General features: G+C 53.8%; 1 protein-coding gene and 1 long non-coding RNA gene across 2 annotated transcripts; both read left to right on the forward strand.

Annotated features, from left to right (window-relative positions):
* The first annotated feature begins 1716 nt into the window (after positions 1–1716).
* SIN3B (SIN3 transcription regulator family member B) lies at positions 1717–23302 on the forward strand. The gene is made up of 19 exons (XM_083720211.1): positions 1717–1834; positions 4970–5076; positions 6207–6360; positions 7203–7502; positions 8108–8251; positions 8452–8574; positions 8804–8893; positions 9662–9780; positions 10836–11043; positions 11137–11253; positions 12347–12585; positions 13424–13607; positions 14913–15696; positions 16757–16926; positions 18346–18519; positions 18701–18793; positions 19679–19773; positions 19895–20099; positions 21490–23302. Exons 1-19 carry the CDS (start codon positions 1721–1723, stop codon positions 21718–21720), a joined length of 3651 nt encoding a protein of 1216 aa, XP_083576337.1. The 5' UTR covers positions 1717–1720; the 3' UTR covers positions 21721–23302.
* Positions 1958–2425, forward strand: LOC310835906. The gene is made up of 2 exons (XR_014559784.1): positions 1958–2101; positions 2264–2425. It is a non-coding gene; the product is annotated as an uncharacterized lncRNA (long non-coding RNA).
* Positions 23303–25294: the final 1992 nt, after the last annotated feature.

Consider the following 25294-nt stretch of genomic DNA (forward strand, 5'->3'; position numbering starts at 1 on the left):
AGCTCTATAGCCACACTCCCCCCCCTATTCGACCTCTGAGACCCCTCTACACTTTTCATAGCTCTATGGCCACACTTCCCCCAATTCGACCTCTGAGACCCCTCTACCCTTTTCATAGCTCTATGGCCACACTTTCCCCCAATTCGACCTCTGAGACCCCTCTACATTTTCATAGCTCTATGGCCACACTTCCCCCAATTCGACCTCTGAGACGCCTCTACCCTTTTCATAGCTCTATGGCCACACTTTCCCCCAATTCGACCTCTGAGACGCCTCTACCCTTTTCATAGCTCTATGACCACTCTTCCCCCAATTCTACCTCTGAGACCCCTCTACCCTTTTCATAGCTCTATGGCCACACTTTCCCCCAATTCGACCTCTGAGACCCCTCTACCCTTTTCATAGCTCTATAGCCACACTCCCCCCCCTATTCGACCTCTGAGACCCCTCTACACTTTTCATAGCTCTATGGCCACACTTCCCCCAATTCGACCTCTGAGACCCCTCTACCCTTTTCATAGCTCTATGGCCACACTTTCCCCCAATTCGACCTCTGAGACCCCTCTACCCTTTTCATAGCTCTATGGCCACACTTCCCCCAATTCGACCTCTGAGACGCCTCTACCCTTTTCATAGCTCTATGGCCACACTTTCCCCCAATTCGACCTCTGAGACGCCTCTACCCTTTTCATAGCTCTATGGCCACACTTCCCCCAATTCGACCTCTGAGACCCCTCTACCCTTTTCATAGCTCTATGGCCACACTTTCCCCCAATTCGACCTCTGAGACCCCTCTACCCTTTTCATAGCTCTATGGCCACACTTTCCCCCAATTCGACCTCTGAGACCCCTCTACACTTTTCATAGCTCTATGGCCACACTTTCCCCCAATTCGACCTCTGAGACGCCTCTACACTTTTCATAGCTCTATGGCCACACTTTCCCCCAATTCGACCTCTGAGACGCCTCTACCCTTTTCATAGCTCTATGGCCACACTTTCCCCAATTCTACCTCTGAGACCCCTCTACCCTTTTCATAGCTCTATGGCCACACCTCCCCCAATTCGACCTCTGAGACCCCTCTACCCTTTTCATAGCTCTATGGCCACACTTCCCCCAATTCGACCTCTGAGACCCCTCTACCCTTTTCATAGCTCTATGGCCACACTTTCCCCCAATTCGACCTCTGAGACCCCTCTACCCTTTTCATAGCTCTATGGCCACACTTTCCCCCAATTCGACCTCTGAGACCCCTCTACCCTTTTCATAGCTCTATGGCCACACTTTCCCCCAATTCGACCTCTGAGACCCCTCTACACTTTTCATAGCTCTATGGCCACACTTCCCCCAATTCGACCTCTGACTCCCCTCTACACTTTTCATAGCTCTGTGGCCTATGAGACCCGCTCCCTCCTCCCCTCTCTACTGCTCCTCTCTGCCTGGGCCGCTCTAGCCCTCTCCCTCTCTCTCTTCCCTTTCCCCCCTCCTTCCGGCTTCCCCCTCCTCCCTCCCATCCGGTCCTTTTATTGTTTTGGTCCGGACCCTTTTCCCTTCCGGCCTCCTCCCTCTCCCCTCGCCACAAAGGTTCCGCCTTCTTTCCGTTCCCCGCCTACCCTTAAGACGTTTCGCGACGTGCTGCTGCGTGGTGACGCAAGCGCGCGGCCTGGCTCCGGAGCGCGCGCGCGGCCGCGGGGCTGAGGGGAGGCGGAGGCGCGCCAACATGGCGGCGGGGGGCGGCGGCGGCCGGGGGAGCAGCAGCGGCGGCGGCGGGCCCAGGATGGGGGGCAGGATGGGGGGAGCGGCGCCCCCCGCCTCGGAGAAGCTCCCCGTCCACGTGAGTCCGGGGGGAGGGGGCCACCCCCCCACTCACAGAGGAGTGGGGCCTTTAACACCCCCACAAAAAGACACCCCCAATATGGGGTGGGGTCTCCCGTTGGGGGTCCCCCATTTCTGCAAGGGGGGCTGAATAGGCAGAGACACCCCACTCTCTGCCCTTCTGCAGCTCTTGCTAGGGAAAAGACACCCCCCACAGAGGAGTGGGGCCTTTAACACCCCCCACAAAAAAGACACCCCCAATATGGGGTGGGGTCTCCCTCTTGGGGTCCCCCCTTCCTGCAAGGGGGCTGAATAAGCACAGAGACACCCCCTGCAGCTCTTGCTAGGGAAAAGACACCCCCCCACAGAGGAGTGGGGCCTTTAACACCCCCCACGCAAAAAAGACACCCCCCCAGTATGGGGTGGGAGTGGGGTCTCCCTGTCTGAGGTCCCCCCCTTCCTGCAAGGGGGGCTGAATAGGCACAGAGACCCCCCCCCACCCTCTGCCCTCCTGCAGCTCTTGCTAGGGAAAAGACACCCCCCCCCCCAAAGGAAGGCTGCATCGTCAGGCATTGGCAGGGAAAGACCTGAACACCAAAATCGCCCCTCCCCCCCAAAAAAGGAAAGGGAAAAAGAGCTCTCCTCCTTTGCAAGGGGGGGGGGAAATGAGTTTTTTGCCCTCTCTTCTCCATGCAGGGAGAAGTTTGCAAATAGGTCTGGACAAGCGGCACGTAGCTTGGGTTTTGGTTTTTGTTTTAATCAGGCAATTTGGGGATTTTAGGTTGTGGTTTTAGAGGGTCGGCTGTCCTGAGTATCTTCTTCTTCCTGGATGCATGCATTAGATGAGCGCCCCCCCCCCCCCATTGAGTATATTATTATTAATAGCTGTATGCCTTAGATGACCCCATCCAATTGAGTATATTAGGATTATTGTTGTTATGATCAATAATAGCTGCATGCATTAGACCAACCCCATCGCAGACTTCCTTGCAAAAAGCCCCTTTGCTTTCTTCCCCAAACAACCCCCCTTCCTTTTCCTTTGCATTATATTGCTGTATGGAAACACCCCCCTCCCTAAAACTTCCCCCTCTCCAGTTTCCACCCCCTGATAATAATAATAATTATTGTTATTACTATATGCCGCTTATCTGACTGGGTTGCCGTCGCCTCTCTGGGCGGCTTGGAGCAAACTCCAAAACATTAAAACATCAGACCTTGAAAGCTTCGCTACTGCACCCCAGTCCCTTTTCGGCAGGTAAACGTGTGGGTGTGTTTATCTAACGGAGGTAGAATCACAGAATGGTCAATTTGCAAGGGACCCCTGAGGGTCATCCAGCCCAACCCCCTGCAACACAGGAAACTTTTGCCGAACTCGGGACTTGAACCCACAACCCTTCGATTGAGAGTCTCTTGTGAAGCCTTCGCACTCGCCTCTCACTTTCTCCTTGCTCCCCAACCCTCTCCTGTTGCTTTGCATTCTGGATAATGCCACCCTCCTTTCTTTGACTCCCCCCAAGTTCCTTTACGTTGGTTGGCATCCAACGTTTTACTCGAGGTAGACCCCCTGAAATTAATGGAACCAAGCGAGTTATGCCCATTAATTTCAACGGTGCTACTCTTGAGTATAAGTCGTTTGGGATGCAACCCGAATTATGTATATACCCGCATTAAAGGGCGCTCATTCGCGAAGCTTCCAGCAAAACCACTTGGAAATTTAGCTTTCAAGTAATAATAATAAAAGGGGGGATAGCTTTAATGAAATATGGCTAAGTGTTGTGTCCATGCATATGTGGAATTATTTCAATTCATTCCTGTAGGGAGAACCCTGTGCTTGAAACAGCTGATGCGGACATATTGTGGTTGTTGCTGTTAAACATATACAGTAAACCTACAGTTTATGTGGGGAGTTGCGTTCTGGGGAGATCAGGCCCGAAGCCGAAACTGCATTGGGTTCAAGAGTGGCTGGGATTGCCAAAGGCGGCTGTTATTTTTATTCTGATTCTGTATTTTGTGGTTTCCTAGTCTGCTTTTATTCTGTGATCCTTCCCGAGACCTGTGGGAATAATAATAATAATAATAATAATAATAATAATAATATCATCTCCCCTCTCCTGAAAACCTACCCATTTTCACCACACCTTTTATTTATTTTGTAGTTTTGCATTTTTAAAATTGCGCATATAGCTGAATCATGCACAAGTCGAAAGTGCGTCAGTTGCGGGATTTAGTGTTTAAAACGTTGGGTTTACCCCCATTAGTCTTTCTATTTTACTTTTTCCGTATCGCAAACCCCCTCTGAAGGCCTGGCCCCACTTCCTGGGGAGTAAGCCCCATGGATCTCAGGAGGACCTGCCGCAAAGTAGGCGCGGCGGCTGCTGAGCCGCAAGAACGCTGATCCGGTTAAATACATTCACCAGAGAACCGATCCCGGACCGTAAAGAATAAGAGATTTTCAGCTTAATGCGCATAGATATATTTCCTCCCCCCCCCCACCTCAAAATGCAGATGTAGCTGCAGAGAGCGGACCGCTTTATCTGCCAGCTTCCTGCACGTTTGATCTGGATTACTTCCAGACCGATCCTGCGAGCACTTACTCAGCAGTCTGCGGCCGCCATAGAGGGGGCTGGCTTGGCGAGGATTTGGGGGTGAGGATTTGCAGCCTCGCAAGAGGGGGTCTTGGGGGGCAAGAGGCAGGTTCGGTTTGGGGCTCCCCCGGGAAGGGGGAGCCGAAGCCTAGCGGGTAGAAGGGGCTGCGTTTCGGGGTCTCCGAACACATAAAAGGGGGCAGCTACCCCAGCACAGCCCTGTTTGAAAGCAGAGGCTGCTCTCTCCCCGAATCCCTGCAGGGCCTGCGAGACAGAGCTGTTCCCCCAGGCCTTTGGCCAGTCTGACCCCCTCTTTCTGTAATCCTCATAGCACTCTAGCCCAATGGTTGCCATTAAAATGATTCTGAATTGATTTGAGAATGTATTTCAATGAATTGATTGCGATTTTATGTGAACTGTGTTATTTTTACTGTGGTTAGCCGCTCTCAGCCCGGCTTCGACCCACGGAGCCCAGTTCCTTGCCACGGGTGGGGCAGCCACCTCTCCCCTCCCGGGCCCACGGAGTTCAGGGCCCCTTGATGCCTTCCCCTAAAATAATTCTCCCGCAGGTCGAAGATGCACTCTCTTACCTGGACCAGGTGAAGATCCGCTTTGGCAGCGACCCGGCCACCTACAACGGATTCCTAGAGATCATGAAAGAGTTCAAGAGCCAGAGGTAACGGGTTCGGAGGGGGTCCGGGCCCCTCTCCCCATCTTTACGCAGCCCCCCAACCCACGAAGCGCCCCGGCCGGCCGGCGGCGGATTAATTTTTCCCCGGTGTTACCTTGGAACGTTTTATTTACTTTATTTAAATTTTTCTTTTTTACCAGCAACAAAACAGAATGAACCGCCCCCAGGCGGCTGATACATTGGGTATACATAATCAATAATAACATATTCATAAATCCGGCGCTGGATTTTTAAACCAAAGGGCGGAAACGAGGGGAACGGGAATTGCACCCGAATCGGAGGACCCTGCATCTTCGTTGCCCATCGAACACCCCCCAAAATCTCCCTCCCACCCTCATTTTGGGTCCTGCCTCCGCCTAACCAGGGTGGATTGGATTTAAATCAAATCGTTAGTCAGTAAGGCTCGATTGAAATCATTATTTTCTTTACAGAAAGACTTCATTCTTGCTGGCACCGTCTTAATATTTACAGATGAAGTTTTCGTTTTGGGGATAATCGATTTTCAGAGTCGTTTTTACAGCTCTGTCAAAAATGACTGATTTGGTTGTACTATCAGAAATACATAGACACATAATTATCAAATTATGGGGAGGTTTAATAAGTTAATTCAGTGCTTTTTCCCCCTAAAAAAATATTCAAGGGTACTCTCATTTTCCTACTATTGAAATACTGCCCCTCAATGAGGCCAAACTTAGATTCACAAAATGTTTAGGGGTATACGTTCCCCCCAGGAAAAAAACCCCCACTGAGTTAACTGTGTACATTTGGACAACTTTTCTGCTGTACTTTATTGGAAGGAGAAAAACAATCCTTTCCTTAATAGCAATTTAGACAATTTGTTTAACTAAAACAATGACGTTGTAGCTTATGTATCCATGTTCGCTAACTGATGTGGCTAAACAATTGAAAAAGACAAACGTGAAAAACTTAAAACAAATCCTTATTTCCTGACGAATAGCCTTTGGACTATAATGTAACTTGGAAGAGAAAGCCTTTAGAAATGTTTTTCCTCCAAAAGCATTTTATTTTAAAAATCTGATTTAAATTTTTTAAAAATTGGGTTGTTTCATTTTTTAAGAAATCCTTGATTGTTTTTATACCCCCCTTGTCTTCAGCATCGACACCCCGGGCGTCATCCGCCGCGTCTCGCAGCTGTTCCATGAGCACCCCGACCTCATCATCGGCTTCAACGCCTTCCTGCCTTTGGGCTACCGGATCGAGATCCCCAAGAACGGGAGGCTGAGCATCCCAGCGCCTCTCGCCGGCCAGGTTAGACCAGGAAGCGAGCTTGGGGTTTGTGTTTTGACCATATCCACTCATTCCTACGGGGAGATTTATTCCCACCCCAACCCCCTTTTAAAAAAGACATTTTCTATTCACTTTTACACTACACATTTAAGTTCAAGCAGCAGACCTAATCGTCAGCATTCCCTGAATCTTTAGACTTCCCTCTGCCTTTCCATGGTTAACCATTTTCAGTCTTTTAAAACAATATTAATAATAATAAATTTTATTTATACCCTCCCCTCCCCTGCCAGAGCCGGGCTCAGGGCGGTTAACACCAATAAAATCACAGTAAAAACATAATAGGGGGGGAAAGGGGAGGGGGAAGAAAAGGAAAAAACCCAATTTAAAATACAGGTTAAAATGCAGTTTAAAATGCAGCCTCGTTTTAAAGTAGCTGGTAAAGCAAGACCATAAGGGGAGGGAAACATAAGGGTCAGACTGAGTCCGAAGCAAGGTCAGAAAAGGTTTGCTGACCCCTGGTCTCAGCGCAGGACGAGGAGCAGCTGGCAGAGGAAGGGGCAGGTGGGCACAAGAGTTTCATCATCATCATCAACAACTTTTATTTATATCCCGCCCTCCCCGGCCAAAGTCGGGCTCAGGGTGGCAAACAGCAGACACATAGCGGTCGTATAAAATGAAACAATAATTAAATTCACTCCGAAAAACAGGTCCAAATCAAATAGAAGGGACTTTGGTGTCGTCTAGCTTGGCCCCCCCCCCACAACACGGGAGCAAGGCAGCAAGGACCACCCAGGCACACACACACACACACACACAACCCGTGTTCAGCCGCCGCTGACCCCCAACTCCCTCTCTCCTCCTAGGTGTCCCTGGACCCCGTCCAAAGCCCCCTCTCGGGCTCCGGCCTCATCCTGCACTACTGCCAGGAGAACGCCCACAACCACGGCGACTGCCCAGAGGACTTCTGCCACCAGCAGCCCCACCAGCAGCCGCCGCCGCAGCAACAACAGCCCTGCAAGGACGACTGCCGGCTGCAGGTGCCTCTGGAGTCGGACTCGGTGGAGTTCAACAACGCCATCAGCTACGTTAACAAGATCAAGACCCGCTTCCTGGACCACCCAGAGATCTACCGGTCTTTCCTGGAGATCCTTCACACGTACCAGGTGAAAGGTCTCCTCTCTCCCCATGGCGTTCCGGGGTCAGGAAACAAAAACCCCAAAATATAACCCTGATTGGTGCACGTGGTGTGGGCTGTGGGCTGCCTCGCCCGACCTGGATATAAGTTGCCACCATTTTATTTTATTTTAGTTTAGTGTTTAGCTTTTAGTTTAGTGTTTAGTGTTTAGTTTAGTTGTTCATTTCCACAGGAGACATTACGTACCAAAAGGAAAACGAAAGATAAACTAATCTTATATTAGATATTCTTAGGCTTAAGATAGCTATTACAATATACGTAATTAAACGGTCAAGAAATCTAGGATAAATGTGTATTGTATAAAAGAAGTAAAAGGAGAGAGAGAAAAGAAAGAGAAGAACCGTATTGATCCAAGCAATTTTTAAAAGCATTCCCATTCCTCCTTCACCTTATCTATCAATGTATTTCTTGTTAACTCTGTCATTTTAGCGAGTTCTAAATACTGTCCCTTTTTCATGTGCCTGTTTTGGGGAGTGGCGGGCTGCCCGCCTCTGCCTCACCCGCTCTGCTCGCAAGCTGGGGCCCCCGTCCCTCGACGCTGACCCCTTTCTCCCCCCTTCTCTCTCTCCTCAGAAAGAACAGCTGAGCACCAAAGGCCGCCCCTTCCGGGGCATGTCGGAGGAGGAGGTCTTCACCGAAGTGGCCAACCTCTTCCGGGGCCAAGAGGACCTGCTCTCCGAATTCGGGCAGTTCCTTCCCGAGGCAAAGAGGTCTCTGGTACGTGGCAGGAGGGGGGGAACCGGTGGTCGGAAAACCCCGCTGAGAACACGGGGTTTTCCTGGGAGATGCTGTCGGGGACAGAGCCTGGGACCCCCTCCCTGCAAAGGAGTGGGGGGGTGTCCCCCCGCTGCTGCCTCCTGTCCCTCTCTCCTTCCCCCTTTTCCTGCTTGCTGAGGCTCCTCCACCTTTCTCCGCAGTTCACGGGGAACGGACCCTGCGACGCCAACAACATCTCCAAACTTGAGCACGAGAAGCACATGGAGCACAGTAAGAAACGTTCCAGGCCCCTGTTGCTTCGACCCGTGCCCGGCCCGGCCAAGGTATCCAACCCGGACGCGGAGGCGGGGGGGCTGGAGGGGTGGGGAGACCAGGGAGCCTGCTGGGGGCTCAGCTGGACCGCAGGGAGTTTGACACATTGTTTCCAGGGGAGACTGGCGGGGTCCGCTCAGGGTGGGCTATTGAGCAGCGTCGAGCCCCACTCGTGAAACACGGAAGCGTGCTCGCACGAGCCCACACATACGTGCGTGTTTTCTTCCACCCCCCCGGCAGAAGAAGATGAAGCTTCGGGGGACGAAGGACCTCTCGGTGGCGGCGGTGGGCAAGTACGGCAGCCTGCAGGAGTTCTCCTTCTTCGACAAGGTGGGTCGTCCGGCACGGAGGCTGGGGGTGTGTGAAATTTCAGATTTAGATTTCTGTGGAAATGGTTTCCTGCTTGGTTATGTATTTTTTTGATGTGGTTTATTTATTGTTTATGACTTTCATAACTATGTACCGTATATTTCGCTCTATAAGACGCACCTAGTTTTTGGAGGAAGAAAACAAGGGGAAAAAAATTCTGTATCCCAGAAGCCAGAACAGCAAGAGGGATCTCTGCGCAGCGAAAGCAGAAATCCCTCTTGCTGTTCTGGCTTCTGGAATAGCTGCACAGCCTGCATTCACTCCATAAGATGCACACACATTTCCCCTTACTTTTTAGGAGGGAAAAAGTGAGTCCTGTAGAGCAAAAAATACGGTAAATCTTGTCACGCTGCAAGCCGCCTTGAGCGTTGTTTTTTTAACTGTGGAAAGGCGGCATACAAATAAAAAATGATGATGATGATGATGATAAGGTGTGTGGGGGCACAGCGGAGGGCCCCTGAACCTCCAACCTACATAACTCTGCCAAAGGAGGGGGGCAGACAGGCCTTTCCTCCCTGAGACCCCAGAACAGTCGGTCAGGACTGGGGGGGGGGGTTCTTTCGCAGCCCTGCCTGGAGCAAAGCAGAACAGCCATTTGCCAGGGACGCTCTTGTTGTGGCTGGGGACAGGCCCAGGGGTCCCTCCCGTCTCTGCAAGTGGGTGCTATAACCACTGAGCTGCCCAGCCCTGACTTGCCCCCTCCCATCCCCGGCTGGTTCATCCGCTCAGGTTCGGCGAGTCCTGAAGAGCCAGGAGGTGTACGAGAACTTCCTTCGGTGCATCGCCCTCTTCAACCAGGAGCTGGTCTCGGGCTCCGAGCTTCTCCAGCTGGTCACCCCCTTTCTGGGGTAAGTGGGGGGGCTGTGTTGAGTTGGGGGGCTGCCAGAGGGTCCTCCATCTCCCTTGGGGAAGAGGCAGGCAGGTGCTAATCCTGGCAGCCAGGCAGAAGCGGACAGCTTCCTCTTGGTCGACTTGGCAAGGAGGGAGGGAGGGAGGGAGGGAGGGAGAGAGAACACTGTCCCCTCCCAAACTTCCCTGAAAACACTTCGCCTCCTTCCCAGTTTCCTTGTCGTCTGTGTTACGCATAGCTTTCCACATGGGAAAGCGACGTCTCAAAGCAAATTTACACAGAGCCTAGGACTTGCCGATCAGAAGGTCGGTGGTCCAAACCCCCCGCAGCGGGGTGAGCTCCCGTTGCTCGGTCCCTGCTCCTGCCCACCTAGCAGTTCCAAAGCACCCCAAAGTGCAAGTAGATAAATAGGTACTGCTCCGGCGGGAAGGTAAATGGCGTTTCCGTGCGCTGCTCTGGTTCGCCAGAAGCGGCTTAGTCCTGCTGGCCACATGACCCGGAAGCTGTACGCCGGCTCCCTCGGCCAATAAAGCAAGATGAGCGCCGCAACCCCAGAGTCGGCCACGACTGGACCTAATGGTCAGGGGTCCCTTTACCTTTTCCTTACCCCAATATATTTACGTTAAGAGAACATAAAACCCCCGGCATGCGAAAGAAAGCAAAAGTAGATGGGAATAGCTAGAACCGAGCCTTCAGGGGCAAATTTCCAAGTTGGGCGTCTTCTCAAAAGGCTCCATTTCTCGATAGAGTCACTGCCTGCCCTCTCTGGTGTCTCGCCGAAAACGTCAGCTCGGCTGCACATAAAACACCCCAAATTTTTGTTCTCCCTTCTCCCCCATGCACACTTTTGACACGTAACAATTCTGCCCCTCGGTTAAGAAACCTTGCCTGCATTCCCGTCCCTCGTGAGTTTCTTTAGCAGAGTCCGCAGGCAAAATATCGCCAGTTTGGCTGTGCCTTCCCCGAGTTTCCCGATCCGAATCCCCGCCACACCTCCAAGGGGTCCCGCCGCTCGCAGCCCACCTTTCCCCCTCCTCACCTTCCTTCCCGCAGGAAATTCCCGGAGCTTTTTGCTCAGTTCAAGTCCTTCCTGGGCGTGAAGGAGCTGTCCTTCGCCTCCCCCATGGCGGACCGCTCGGGGGACGGCGTCTGCCGCGAGATCGACTACGCCTCCTGCAAGCGCATCGGCTCCAGCTACCGGGCGCTCCCCAAGACCTATCAGCAGCCCAAGTGCAGCGGAAGGACGGCCATCTGCAAAGAGGTAGGCCGGGGGCGATCGGCAGAAGGAAGGCGGCGGCAGTGGGGCGTCCCGGCGACTCCCCTGGACTGAGGGCGCCCCCTCTCGCCCCCGCAGGTGCTGAACGACACCTGGGTCTCCTTCCCCTCCTGGTCCGAGGACTCCACCTTCGTCAGCTCCAAGAAGACCCCCTACGAGGAGCAGCTGCACCGGTGCGAGGACGAACGCTTTGAGGTGGGTGCCCCCAGCCACGTGGGGAGGCTCAGGGCTCCTGCTTGGGGGGCGGAGGGCCCCAGGTCCTTCCTCAAGGCTTGCTCAGTCCCTGGGGGGTGTCAGGCTTCAGGGAATCCACTTCCACTTTGGCCGTGCCTAACCCTTCAAAGCCCTAAACAGCCTCGGTCCAGTATATCTGAAGGTGCGTCCCTACCCAGGACGCCGGCGTCCCTCTCCCGAGGGCCTTCTGGCGGTTCCCTCCCTGCGAGAAGCGAAGTTACAGGGAACCAGGCTGAGGGCCTTCTCGGTGGTGGCCCCCGCCCTGTGGAACGCCCTTCCATCGGATGTCAAGGAAGTAAACAGCTACCTGACGTTTAAAAGACATCTGAAGGCAGCCCTGTTTAGGGAAGTTTTTAATGTTTGAAGTTTTATTCTGTTTTTAGTGTTCTGTTGGGAGAGTGACTGGGGAAACCCAGCCAGATGGACAGGGTATAAATATTATTATTATTACCACCACCATAGCAATTAAGAGAACAACGCCACCATTCTCGGAGTGAAGGCGCTCTCAATTAACCTTCCCTCCTACTTCCTCCAGAGTCATGCAATATTCCTTCCCTCTTTCAACATGCAATATTTTTCCCCTCTTTGAGCATGCAATATTCTTTCTGCTGCCACCAAATACGTAAAAAAACCCAACTCTTTTGCTATATCCGTTTCCATAACCCCTAAAACTTTGGTTCTAAACGCAGCATAAGGGGTCTCTATGGTATAGTGTATTTTAAAATGGGGTTTCAGAGTTTTTATGGGTTTTTGAATGTTTTACGTAGTTTTTATGTGGTTTTATGTAGTTTTTCAGTTTCATTGTTCTGCATGGGACAATGACAATAAAGATCTCGTATATCACAAAAAGAAAATATCCGGGCCATGGGGAGGGGGTGTTTGACGCCACCTTGAAACACCTTTTGTTATCTCATTATCCTGGGGGGTCTGGGGTCTCCACGAGGGCAGGAAGAAGCCCCCAAGTTTGTTTTTCTCCCTGGCGCTCCTGACGGGGGGAGCCGGGTCGTGGTGTGCCCCCCCGGTTTCTCACGTTTCTCGCTCTTCCCCCGCCCAGCTGGACGTGGTCCTGGAGACGAACCTGGCCACGATCCGGGTGCTGGAGAGCGTGCAGAAGAAGCTGAGCCGCATGTCGCTGGAGGACCAGGAGAAATTCCGCCTGGACGACTGCCTGGGGGGCACCTCCGAGGTCATTCAGAGGCGTGCCATCTACCGCATCTACGGTGACAAGGCGCCCGAGATCATCGAGAGCCTCAAGAAGAACCCGCTCTCGGCCGTCCCCATCGTCCTCAAGAGGTGAGCCGCTCCCGTTCCAAAAACGGCAGAAGAAATAAGTCAATAGATAATATTTTTTTTAAAAGAGTGGGAATGTTTCAGCCATTGCTTAAGGAAACAAGCTTCCACCTCTAAGATTTGGTTGTGCTTGGAATACAGTGGTACCTCGGGTTACATACGCTTCAGGTTACAGACTCTGCTAACCCAGAAATAGTACCTCAGGTTAAGAACTTTGCTTCAGGATGAGAACAGAAATAGCGCAGCAACGGGAGGCCCCATTAGCTAAAGTGGTGCTTCAGGTTAAGAGCAGTTTCAGGTTAAGAACAGACCTCCGGAACGAATTAAGTACTTAACCCGAGGTAGCACTGTAACTCTGTAAATAGGGATACGTCGTTTCCGCATACCAAGACGAGAAAATATTAAATACAGGGGAATTTTTTTAGTAAGGTGAAACGAACCGTTACAAGGTAGATGGAAGTCTACCACAACACAATAAATAAAGGATAAGAGATTCAATTTATATGTAAACGTATATATGAGAAAGGCCACAAGAGCACTGAATCATATTGAATTGGACAATGCAGATTGAACCTTTCTGATTTGATTTTGTTACTGTCTTTGTTTTGTCTTTTTCTTTTGTCTTCTTCCGTTACCTTTTTCTTTTTGCATATGTTGAGATGAAATAGTCTAATGTCATTTGATCTATATAGAAGTTATCAATGTAGGTATTTGTCAATTATGTATTGATTTGTATAGTTAAAAAACCGGGGGGCAAGGAGGGTGGTGGCCGGGTTGGGCTCGGCGCCCGCGTCTTCCCGCAGTCTCACCTTCGCCTCCTCTCCGTCTGTCCGTCCCGCAGGCTGAAGGCGAAGGAGGAGGAGTGGCGGGAGGCCCAGCAGGGCTTCAACAAGATCTGGCGGGAGCAGTACGAGAAGGCCTACCTGAAGTCCCTCGACCACCAGGCCGTCAACTTCAAGCAGAACGATACCAAGGCCCTGCGCTCCAAGAGCCTCCTCAACGAGATTGAGAGCGTCTACGACGAGGTGGGTGCGGGGGCCTCGCAGGGCCACATTCCCCCCTTGCATGGGAAGCTTCAAGAGTCGGCAGCGGAGGCGCCTGCCGGAATCTCCGGTGGCAGGGAGTTCCACAGGACAGGGCGGATGAAACTAGAGGCTCAGTTTCTCGTTGTCGAGACGGGGAGAGCTTGGGTGCCCCCTGAGTCGCTCAGGGATTTGCAAACGGGTGGAGAGGAGCTTGGCCGTGCCTTGGTCGTGGGGGGGGGGCAGCCATTGCAGCTAGACTGGGGATTGGGAGCGGCCGCCGAGACCATATAACAGCAGTCCTGAAAGACCTACACTGGCTCCCAGGACGTTTCCAAGCACAATTCAAAGGGTTGGTGCTGACCTTGAAAGCCCTGAGTGGCCCAGTAGACCTAAAGGATTTGTCCATGGAGGCACAGGTCAGTTCTGTGTCCAGGGCAGCTCCATCTGGGACGCAGGATGAGACCCTCCCTGCCTGCAGACTGTCTGGCCAGAGTGGTGCATGCTCTGGTTATCTCCCGCTTGGACTACTGCCATGCGCTCTCCGTGGGTCTCCCTTGGAAGGTGACCCGGAAACTGCAACTAATCCAGAATGCGGCAGCCAGACTGGTGACTGGGAGTGGAGACCACATAACACTGGTCCTGAAAGACCTGCATTGGCTCCCAGGACGTTTCCGAGCACAATTCAAAGTGTTGGTGCTGACCTTGAAAGCCCTAAACGGCTCAGTAGACCTGAAGGAGCGTCTCCACCCCGATCGTTCTGCCCAGACACTGAGGTCCAGCTCTGAGGGCCTTCTGGCGGTTCCCTCCCTGCAAGAATCCAAGTTACAGGGAACCAGGCAGAGGGCCTTCTCGGTGGTGGCACCCGCCTTGTGGAATATCCTCCCACAAGATGCCAAGGAAATCAACAACCATCTGGCCTTTAGAAGACATCTGAAGGCGGCCCTGTTTAGGGAGGTTTTCAATGTTTGATCTTTTACTGTGTTTTTAATATTCTATTGGGAGTTGGGGAAACCCATCAAGATGGGCGGAGTATATATATAATAAAATGATTGCAGTAATCATTCCCTTAAATTGGTCCTTTTTCCGGTGTTTCTAAGCAAAGGTTCATCCCCTTACGATATAGGGAACCGTGCTTTCCATTGTATTTTAAAATGGGGTTTCAGAGTTGTTAGGGGTTTCTGAAAGTTTTATGTAGATTTTTCAGTTTCATTGTTCTGTGTGGGACAAGGACAATAAAGATGTCGTTAAGTCCATCTCTCTCTTTCTCTCTCTCTCTCTCTCTCTCTCTCTCTCTCTCTCCTCCAGCACCAGGAGCAGCACTCCGAGGGACGGGGCGCCCTGAACGAGCCGCACCTCATCTTTGTCTATGAGGACCAGCAGATCTTGGAGGACGCGGCCGCCCTGGTGGGCTACTACGTCAAGCGCCAGCCCACCATCCAAAAGGAGGACCAGGCCACCATCTGGCAGATCGTCCACCGCTTTCTCCCCGACCTCTTCTTCTCCCAGCCCCCCGGCCACGACCCCCCGCCCCCCGCCCTGGAAGAGGCGCCCGAGGCCGGCAAGGGCAGCCCCAAGCGGCCCCCCGCCCCTCCACCCCCGCCGGACACCCGCGACTTGCGCAAAAGGGCTCCCCCGGCGGAGGACAAGCCGCTGCCCCCTTCCACCACCGCCCCGGAGGCAGCCCACGAGCTGCGGAAAAGGACTCCCCCTGCCGACGAGAAGCCCCCCGCCCCGGAGGGGCACGAGCTGCGCAAGAGGAACCCCCCTGCAGTCGCCAGGGAGAAGGGCGGTGGCGGCGGCTCGGAGGGCGCAGCGGCGGCGGCCTCTCCCCCCGCCCCAGCCGCCCCCTCCTCTGCTCGGCCACGCCGCTCTCTGGACAACGTCTACGCGCTGTTTTTCGCCAACAACAACTGGTACTTCTTCTTGCGGCTGCACCAGACACTCTGCTCCCGGCTGCTCAAGATCTACCGGCAGGCGCAAAAGCAGCTCCTGGAGTTCCGGGCCGAGAAGGAGAGGGAGAAACTGCTCTGCGACGGCCGCAAGGAGAGGGCCAACGACCCGGCCATGGAACTGCGCCTCAAGCAGCCCAGTAAGCAGGGCGGCGGGGAAGGAGGTCTGCGTTCGGCCAGGGACCGGGGAAGGGGTGGCTCTCGGCTTCCAGCACCCGGCAAGGCCAGGGAGGAGGGAAAGGGGGTCGCGGAGGAGGTGGGAAGTGGCCTCACCGCTTGGCCCTCCTAGCTAGAGCCGTGCAGTGATTGCGAGTGTGTGAAACCGGTGTGGCGCTCACTCCCGTCGTGCTGGCAGCAGCTGGAGAGCTGTGACACATCGCCAGCTATGATCATAATGATAAGATCGTTTAGTGGTGTCCGCCTCTTCATGACCCCCTGGACCAGAGCACGCCAGGCCCTCCTGTCTTCCACTGCCTCCCGCAGTTTGGTCAAACTCATGCCGGTAGCTTCGAGAACACTGTCCCACCATCTCGTCCTCCGTCGTCCCCTTCTCCTTGCGCCCTCCATCTTTCCCAGCATCAGGGTCTTTTCCAGGGAGTCTTCTCTTCTCATGAGGTGGCCAAAGTCTTGGAGCCTCAGCTTCAGGATCTGTCCTTCCAGTCAGCACTCAGGGCTGATTTCCTTCAGAATGGAGAGGTTTGATCTTCTTGCAGTCCATGGGACTCTCCAGAGTCTCCTCCAGCACCAGAATTCAAAAGCATCCATTCTTCGGCAATCAGCCTTCTAATGATAGGGTAGCTGCTTCTGTTCCTATTTATTCATGAGGACTAGAACCTTAGCTTGAGCTATCCCCAAGCAGTCAAGTGTCAAGTGTTTCAATCTCCAGACACGGCTGGCAGTACAACCCTAAGTCTGAAACATGGGCGACACCGGGCTTGACAGACCACTGATCCGAGGCAGTCTTCTCCTGCTGCTCAATGGCCACACTGCCTCCGCTACCCTCCGGTCTCGAGCGATCGCAGAATCCTAGAGTTGTAGATTCGGACGGGGCCCCCAAAGATCATCTATCCCAACCCCGCCGAGACGCAGAATTCCTGACGGGTGGCTGGGGAATAGGAGCCCCGGCGTGCCAAGATGCTGGGTGTCCCATCTTGGCACCCCACAGAGGGGTTTTGTGTCTCGTGTGTGCGTTCTTGCCAGGCGAAGTGGAGCTGGAGGAGTACTACCCGGCCTTCCTGGACCTGGTGCGAAACCTGCTGGACGGCAACATCGACCCCACCCAGTACGAAGACACCCTGCGGGAAATGTTCACCATCCACGCCTACGTCGGCTTCACCATGGACAAACTGGTGCAGAACATCGTCCGGCAGGTACCGGCCGCCTCCTGGGGGGGCGGTAGGGGGCACTGGTGTGCAGGGGGAGGCCCTGACCCCAAGGGGGTTCTGGACAGGAGTTGTGGGGGACAGAGGCCGGCCGCAGCTAGGCCCCCTGCCCTGCTCCACACGGAGGAAGGAAGACCCCAGTGTTTGGGGAGCCTCTGCCTAGGACGCGGGTGGCACTGTGGGTTAAACCACAGAGCCTAGGACTTGCTGATCAGAAGGTCGGCGGTTCGAATCCCGGTGATGGGGTGAGCTCCCATTGTTGCTCGGTCCCTGCTCCTGCCCACATAGCAGTTCGAAAGCACATCAAGGTGCAAGTAGATAAATAGGTACCGCTCCGGTGGGAAGGTAAACGCCATTTCCATGCGCTGCTCTGGTTCACCAGAAGTGGCTTCGTCCTGCTGGCCACATGACCCGGAAGCTGTACGCCAGCTCCCTCAGCCAATAAAGCGAGATGAGCGCCGCAAACCCAGAGTCGGCCGCGACTGGACCTAATGGTCAGGGGCCCCTTTACCTTGCCTAGGACTTTCAAATCACAGAATTGAAGTGTCCAATTTTTCTGACAAGGGGTGTTTAAGGAGAGGACAGAAACCGCTGGGTTAAAAGCTGACCGGAAGCCCAAAGGTAGCGTTGTTATCGATTTACGACGGGGCGGAAGGTTCTCAGGCTATGAAGGACTGGCTCACAGATTTATGGACAGCTGATGGCCAGGAGGTGGAAGGGGCAAGCAGAAGATGAAACAGAGGAATGGTATAAAGAGGTGTGGGATATATAGCTATTAATGATCAATTAACATGTGCCATTAAGGTAAGGTGGGGAACGTGTGGGAGAAAAGATTCTGAGGAGATACGGAAGGCGTTTGAAGAATTTGCACTAATAATAATAGTAGTAGTAGTAGTAATAATAATAATAATAATAATAATAATAATAATAATACCTGATAATGGTCACTGATTGCATTACCTGGGCATCCTGGCCGTTCTTTTGTGATGGTAAATACTTTATTCCTGAGTCCAGGTCACAACCTCACCCTATTCATACACAAATGCGCCCTTAAGACAGGATTTGCAAGTGAAAAGACAATGGCAAGGCTTCTCCATTTGAAGAGGAATATTTGAGGTCATTGGGAGAGTCCAAAATTCAGCGGTTCTCAAGCTGCGGGTCCCCAGATGTTGTCGGACTACAACTCCCATCATCCCTGGGGTCTGGCCTAGCTAGCTAGGGGTGAGGGGAGTTGTAGTTCGACAACATCTGGGGACCCACGGCTTGAGAAAGGCTGGTCCAAATGGCCTCAGGATTGCTCCCCTGAATTATTCCAGGCACATGGTTCATACGTTTAGATATGTGCGCGTTTTAAGAGTTTTTATTCTGTGATACCTTAACATTCTGACCCCGTGCCCCTGGCTCCAGCTGCACCACCTGGTGAGTGACGATGTCTGCCTGAAGGTGGTGGAGCTCTACCTGGGCGAGCGGAAGCGAGGGGCGGCCGGCGGCAACCTGTCCTCCCAGTGCGTCCGGGCGGCCAAGGAGACCAGCTACCAGTGGAAGGCGGAGCGATGCATGGCGGACGAGAATTGCTTCAAGGTGCGGCCCCCCCCCTGCCCTCCACCCTCTGTGGCTCGGCTTGCCCGGAAGTGGGGGGAAGTCGGCCACGCCAGTGGGGCGGGGAGAGACCCCTGGAACACTGCTGGCGGCGGGAGGACGGAGGGGGCGCCTCTTGCGGCCGGAGCCCATGTGTGTGACCACCTGCCTCGCCCTTCCGCAGGTGATGTTCCTTCAGAGAAAGGACCAAGTGATCATGACCATTGAGCTGCTGGATACGGAGGAGACCCAGACAGAAGACCCTCTGGAAGTCCAGGTGATTCCCGCCTCCCTATCACGCGCGCCGTGAGACCCCTCCCTGATGGGGGTGCGGACCCCGAGGCCGGTTGCTTCTGTCTTCAGGCGTTGCGTCCCAATGGGTGGGCCGCAAACCACAGCCAGCCTCCCTTGCGCTTCTCTGCTGCTGTTGGGAAGACCGAAAACAACAAGGATAACAATTTTATTATTTATACCCCACCCAGCTGGCTGGGTTGGCCCCAGTTTAGCTTGGCAGCTGCAATCTCTGGTTTTGCATTACAGCCGCAATCCCTGGTTTAGTGGCAGCCGTAATCCCTGGTTTAGTGTGGCAGCTGCTAGCCCTGGTTTAGTGTGGCAGCCGCAAGTCCTGGTTTTGCATTATAGCTGCAAGCCCCAGTTTAGCGTGGCAGCCGCAATCCCTGGTTTAGTGGTGCAGCTGCAACCCTGCATTTGGTGCAGCTGCAATCCCTGGTTTAGCATTGCAGACTCAATCCTGGGCTTAGCGTTGCAATCTCTATCCCCGGTTTAGCGATGCAACCCCAAACCTTGCTTTAGCATTGCAATTTCAATCCCCGGTTTAACACTGCAGCTTCAGTCTCTTGTTTAGCAGACTCAGTCCCCGGTTTAGAACTGCAGCCCCAATCCTTGGTTTAGCGTTGCAGTTTCAATCCCCGGTTTAACGCCGCAGCCGCAAACCCCGGTTTAGCTTGGCAGCTGCACTGGGACAGCATTTTGCTGCGCCGCAGCCAACCTGTGTTTTGTCCGTGCCTTCCTGCGGGGTGGGCTAGCACGGACCAAACCACAAACCCCGGTTTGACCCACGGGTGTCCAGCTCGAGCCCCCACCCCCAAACCTCCGAGTGTTTCTCCCCCCTTTGCTTCCCGCCTTTTCCTCTCTCCTCCAGCACTTGGCCAACTACGTCGAGCAGTACGTGGGGGTGGAGGGGACCCCCAGTGGCCAGAACGAAGGCTTCCTCCTCAAACCCGTCTTTCTGCAGAGGTGAGGGACCCTCCGGCGCACGAGGGGGGCGGGTCTCGCTCCCGCCTCCAGAGCAGGGACCCGGGGTGGGTGGGCAAAGGCGGCATCCCTCTCTCCCTCCTGCCTCTCTCCTGCCCCCCAGGAACCTGAAGCAGTTCCAGCGCTGGCAGTGCACCCAGGTGCAGGCCGCCCGAGACAAGGCCCGGGGCTCCTGGAAGCAGCTGGTGGGGGTGGAGAGCGCCTGCAACGTGGACTGCAAGTTCAAGCTCAACACCCACCGAATGCTCTTCGTCATGAACGCGGAGGATTACATGTACCGGCGGGGGGCCCTGGGCCGCGCCAGGCAGGTGGGTCTCGAGGGGGGGCGCTATTTTCATTTACCTTTACAGTGGTACAGTCTCAACTGGGGACAGGGCCTTTTCAGTACTGGCCCTGACTTGGTGGAACGCTCTGTCCCAAGAGACTAGCGCCCTGCGGGACTTGACACCTTTCCACAGGACCTGCAAGACAGAGCTGTTCCACCTGGCCTTTGGTTTGGACTCAGTCTGACCCTTATGTTCCCCTCCCCTTATGGTTTTTATCTATGGGCTACTGTTAAAATAATAATAAGGGACGCAGGTGGCGCTGTGAGTTAAACCACAGAGCCTAGGACTTGCCGATCAGAAGGTCGGAGTTCGAATCTCTTCGACGGGGTGAGCTCCCGTTGCTCGGTCCCTGCTCCTGCCCACCTAGCAGTTTGAAAGGACGCTAAAAAGTGCAAGTAGATCAATAGGTACCTCTCTGGCGGGAAGGTAAACGGTGTTTCCGTGCGCTGCTCTGGTTTGCCAGAAGCGGCTCAGTCCTGCTGGCCACATGACCCGGAAGCTGTCTGCGGACAAACTCTGGCTCCCTCGGCCTCTTGAGCGAGATGAGCGCACAACCCCAGAGTCGGTCACGACTGGACCTAGTGGTCAGGGGCCGCTTTACCTTTACCTTACTGTTAAAATGAGGCTGCGTTGTAAATTTTAACCCGTATTTTAAATTGGTTCCCCGCCCCCATTATGTTTTTACTGTAATTTTACTGGTGTTAGCTGCCCTGAGCCTGGCTCTGGCTGGGAAGGGTGGAGTATAAATACAAAATTATTATTATTGGCTCCCGTACAAATCGGCTGAAAACCAGGAAGGAAGCGTTCCGGTTTAAGAACGCTTTTCGGAAGCCGAACTTCCGACGCGGCTTCCAGTTGGGTGCAGCCAATCGGAAGCCGTGCCTCGGGTTGCCGAACCGTTCCGGAAGCTGAACGGACTCCCGGAACGGATTACGTCCGACAACCTCTGTATAAAATTTACATGCAGGTCTTTTGGTATTATTATTATTAAGTTTATATACCGCCCTATACCTGGAAGTCTCAGGGCAGTTCACAGAAAAGATCACAACCTATATAACGGGTCAGCAAACCTTTTCAGCAGGGGGCCGGTCCACTGTCCCTCAGGCCTTGTGGGGGGGCCGGACGTTTGGAAAATGTCCCAAAACTGGAACACTTCCGGATTTTTGGCATTTGGGAACCAAGGTACCGCTGTAAATACCTGGCGATAGCATCCCACGGGCGGGGAGCCATCACAGAAAAAGCCCTGTTCTGGACCTCTGGCTGAAAAGGCACAGAGAGGAGAGGGACCTCGGGTGGGTGAGCTCAGGTCCAGCTCCCCGGCTTGCGGGGGCCGATTTCCGCCGGTGACCCTCCCCTCCCTCTGTCTCGGCAGGCACAGCCGTCGGTCTTGCTGCGCTACCACCGGCGCTTTGAGGCCTGGCACCTGGGCTGGCTGAGCCGGCACGCCGGGCGCGAGGCGTCGGAGCTGGTCCAGGACTGGCTGATGGGCGACGACGACGAGGACCTGCTGCCCTGCAAGACCACCTGCGAGACGCTCAGCGTCCACGGCGTCCCGGTCAACCGCTACCGCGTCCAGTACAGCCGCCAGCCGGCCTCCCCCTGAACCCCTTTTCTCCCTCCTTCCCTCTGGCCGGGGGGGGGGGCAGTGGGTGTCCTGCAGCCAGCCCACCCCTGGTATTTATCCGACCAGCTTTGCGGGGGGCAAAGTGTCATTTTCTCCGTTTGGTTTGTGACTTTGGGGGACGGCTCATTTGGGGCGCCCTCCCTGCGTGGCACGGGACGGACTGGGGGGGGGTCTTCCCAGAGCTCTCCAGGCCTCGGACTGCTTTGTTTTGGCCGGAGATGGCAAGGAGGGACCCAGGAGAGAAAACTCGGAGCCCCCACCGCCACCGCCAGGCCTTTCTCATGACCCCCCCAGCCCCATCGGTCACTGGACGGTGAGCACTTCCTATCGCCCAAACGCGAGGCCTTGTGAGAAGCAAAGGGGGCTTTCCTTTCTACGCCCCCCCTTCCCGCCCCATGGAGTGTGTGGCCTTTTTGGTGCAAAAAATAAAAGCTGTACTCTTGTGTGCGTCTGGTGGGTTGGGGGGGCGCGGGTGGCCGAGCCCACCTGGAAGGGGGGGTCGTCTCCCGCCTTGGGCACTTTGTGGACCATCCTGGCTGTGGGTTTTTTTGGGGGGGGGCAAGATCAAGGGTCTTCTTCTCTTCCCACCACCTCCAAGACGCTCCAGGGGTTTATTTCTTGGGGTCCCAAAGTGGGGGGAGGCCATTGCCCTGAGTGGTTTCTTTTTTTGGGGGGGGGCTTGGTTTCTCCGTTTCCTTTGCGTGATAATCTGGGGGGGGGGACTGTTGTCTTTTTATTTCTCTCTCTCTGCGCCCCCCTCCAAATTTGTCAACAAAAGACACTTGTGCGTGTGGTTTTGGGAGGTCTGCCCCTCCCCTCCTCTCTCTCCCTCCAATCACTGCCAAGGAATGGAAGACCCCCCCCCCAAGGAAATTGATTGGTTCAAACCTCCCCTCCAAAAAATATCAGACCCCCCCTCCACCCTCCTTGGACTCCAGGAAGGCTCCCTCCCCAATCCCCATATCTCCCCCCCCCCATACCTGCTATTCTCCCAAGCGGGGGGCGGGGGGACCGACTGTGCCAAAATCTCTCTTAACGAAACGATGACTTAAATGGTAGCTTTGTGGCTTAACGTGTCGTTTTTCTTTTCTTTCTTTTTTTAATTGGGGGGCCATTTGTAGGGGGGGGAAGAAACCCTCCTCTACCAAGCCCCCCCTCTTCCCACTGGCCATATTTCTTCATCCCATTGTTTTTAAAAATAAATAAATAAACCCAATTTAATTTATAATCTGGGCGGGCAAAGCATCCATCTCTGGGGGGGGGGGGGCGTCAGCAAGGCAACGCGGGGGGGGGGTGTGTGCTTCCGGAAGCCGGGAAAGATCTGTCCGTAGCAGAGAACGCGAGAGACAGTGCTTCTGGGTTTCCCCCCCTAAATTTCCATTTTTATTTCGTCTCCGAAGGATCTCTCTTCTCTTCTTCCTCTATCCCCCCCCCACCGCACCCCCCCCCGGCTTCCTCCCGCCTTTGTATTTGCTTTTGCCAACTCTTTGAATGTAGTTTTTAAAAGAAATTATTTATTTGCACATCAAGTAAAAATAAAATATTAATTTTGAAAACGCCAGAGGCTCCCTCGTGTTCTTCCTTCCCCCGCGGAACAGGCGGTGGGCCCCCCGTGCGAGGGGCGTGGGTCGCCCGAGGGCCCCCTTCTCGGGACCGGGTGCAATGTTCCCATTTCCAGCCCTTGAGGGGAGATGGGTTCTGCGTGCGAGTTCCCAGAGGGAGAACCCGATCTCTGCACAGACAAGACTGGAAGACGGTTGCACCAGTTTAAGGGGGGGGGGGATGTCAAGGAAGATATTAATGGCCGCGACGGCGAACCTTTTACAGACCGAGCGCCCAAACCACAACCCAAAACCCACTTCATTATTGCCAACATGGCAATTTAACCTGAATACTGAGGTTTTAGTTTAGAGAGAAAAAACAACTCACACATTAACAAAAAAACCCCACAATAACAGAGCTTCTAATTATACAAACGCGGTTTTTATTGAAAGGCAAAAGTTTGGAACAATTAATACGATTTTTGCTTTAGTGTGCATGCTGGTTGTTTTGTCATACTTTCAGAACGGATGCTGCTGCTGTCCTCCATCGTTCCTCTTCGTCTTCTCAAGTGTTTCACGCAGGGCACAGGATTTATTTTATCGCGCTTTCTTGACATTCCAATACCCCCCTCTCCCAATTTCCTCACTCTAACCAGTCTAAGCCGGAAAGACCAAGTTGGTCACACTGGACTTCATCTGGAGAAGGAAGAAAACACAAGGTTGTCGCCGTCTCACGGAACCGTAAAAATCTGGCGAACTTGGTGCTGGGGTGACGGTGGCGCGCGTGGCCACGGAGAGGTCTCCGAGTGCACCATCTGGCGCACGTGCCATAGGTTCGCCGCCACCGATTTAAGGGGCTGCCTGGCCCCAGAGCTCTGCCCCACACGCGGGGGTCTCCTGTGTCGTTCGTGGGCTGCTATCTGCCGCCAGAAGTTTCCTCTTCCTCCATTTCTCTGCATCGAGGTCATTTCCTAGCGCTTATCAGCAGCAGGACAAGCCCTTGTGGGGACGCGAAGGATGTTTAGAATAGGGGGAGAGAGAGCCTGCGGCTGGTCTCCGTCCCTCGCCAATAGGCCCCTCGTAGACAGCCTGCGGAAGGATGCCGCCTCGGGACCCTCCCCCCTTTGGGAACTGCACCCGGGGCCACTTCTGGAGCCATTGCCATAAGCTCAGAGGCAGAGCAGCTGCTTGGGTTGCAGAACGTCTCAATTTCCATCCCTGGTGGAATCTCCAGGGTGGGGCTAGAAGTGTCCGGCGCTTTTGGGATTTTGCAGCACTCGGGATATTAAGACCGGGGGATTTGAGTTTAGGCAAAGCCAAGAGTTCAGTGTCCTGTGCCAGATCCATAATTCTACCCGGGAAGATTAGCCTCTAGGCGCACTGATGTGTTTGGGATTGTTTTACTGACAATTTGCCCAGTATTTATACAATTTGTGCTGTGCTCATGACGTTCCATTATGTTATTTCTATTTTCCGTCCATTCCGGCTCGCCCAGCCACTGCCCCAGGGTCCTTTCTCTTGGCAGATCAAGATGAGCAAGTGACGGCAAAGGTGGCAAGCTTTTTAGCCGGGGCAATCGGAATAAGATCCACTATTTGACCGTTGATTCAAAACCCAAAACAAGCATAGGTAAACTCCGGCCCTCCAGATGTTTGGGACTACAATTCCCATCATCCCTGACCACTGGTCTTGTTAGCTAGGGATGATGGGAATTGTAGTCCCAAACCTCTGGAGGGCCAGAGTTTGCTTCTGCCTGCCCTAAAATGTATTTTATAGCATTGACTTTTTGTTTCTATTCTTTGTATATCGAATTGTTTTATTGCAATGGTTGGTGGCTGACGCAAATAAAGATCCATTCATTCCTTCTTCGTTCATTCCCTGCTCCGGGCTGGAGGTGCTGCTGGGCATTCAGCATGCCAGCCTTCTGCATGCCCAGCATGCGACCTGGCCTCCCCACAGCCTCGATAACCCCATTTGTGGCTGAGATGGAATAAAGCCCTTTGCCCTCCCTC

Source organism: Podarcis gaigeae, assembly GCF_964106915.1.
Source record: "Podarcis gaigeae genome assembly, chromosome: 18".
NCBI classification, from domain to species: domain Eukaryota; kingdom Metazoa; phylum Chordata; class Lepidosauria; order Squamata; family Lacertidae; genus Podarcis; species Podarcis gaigeae.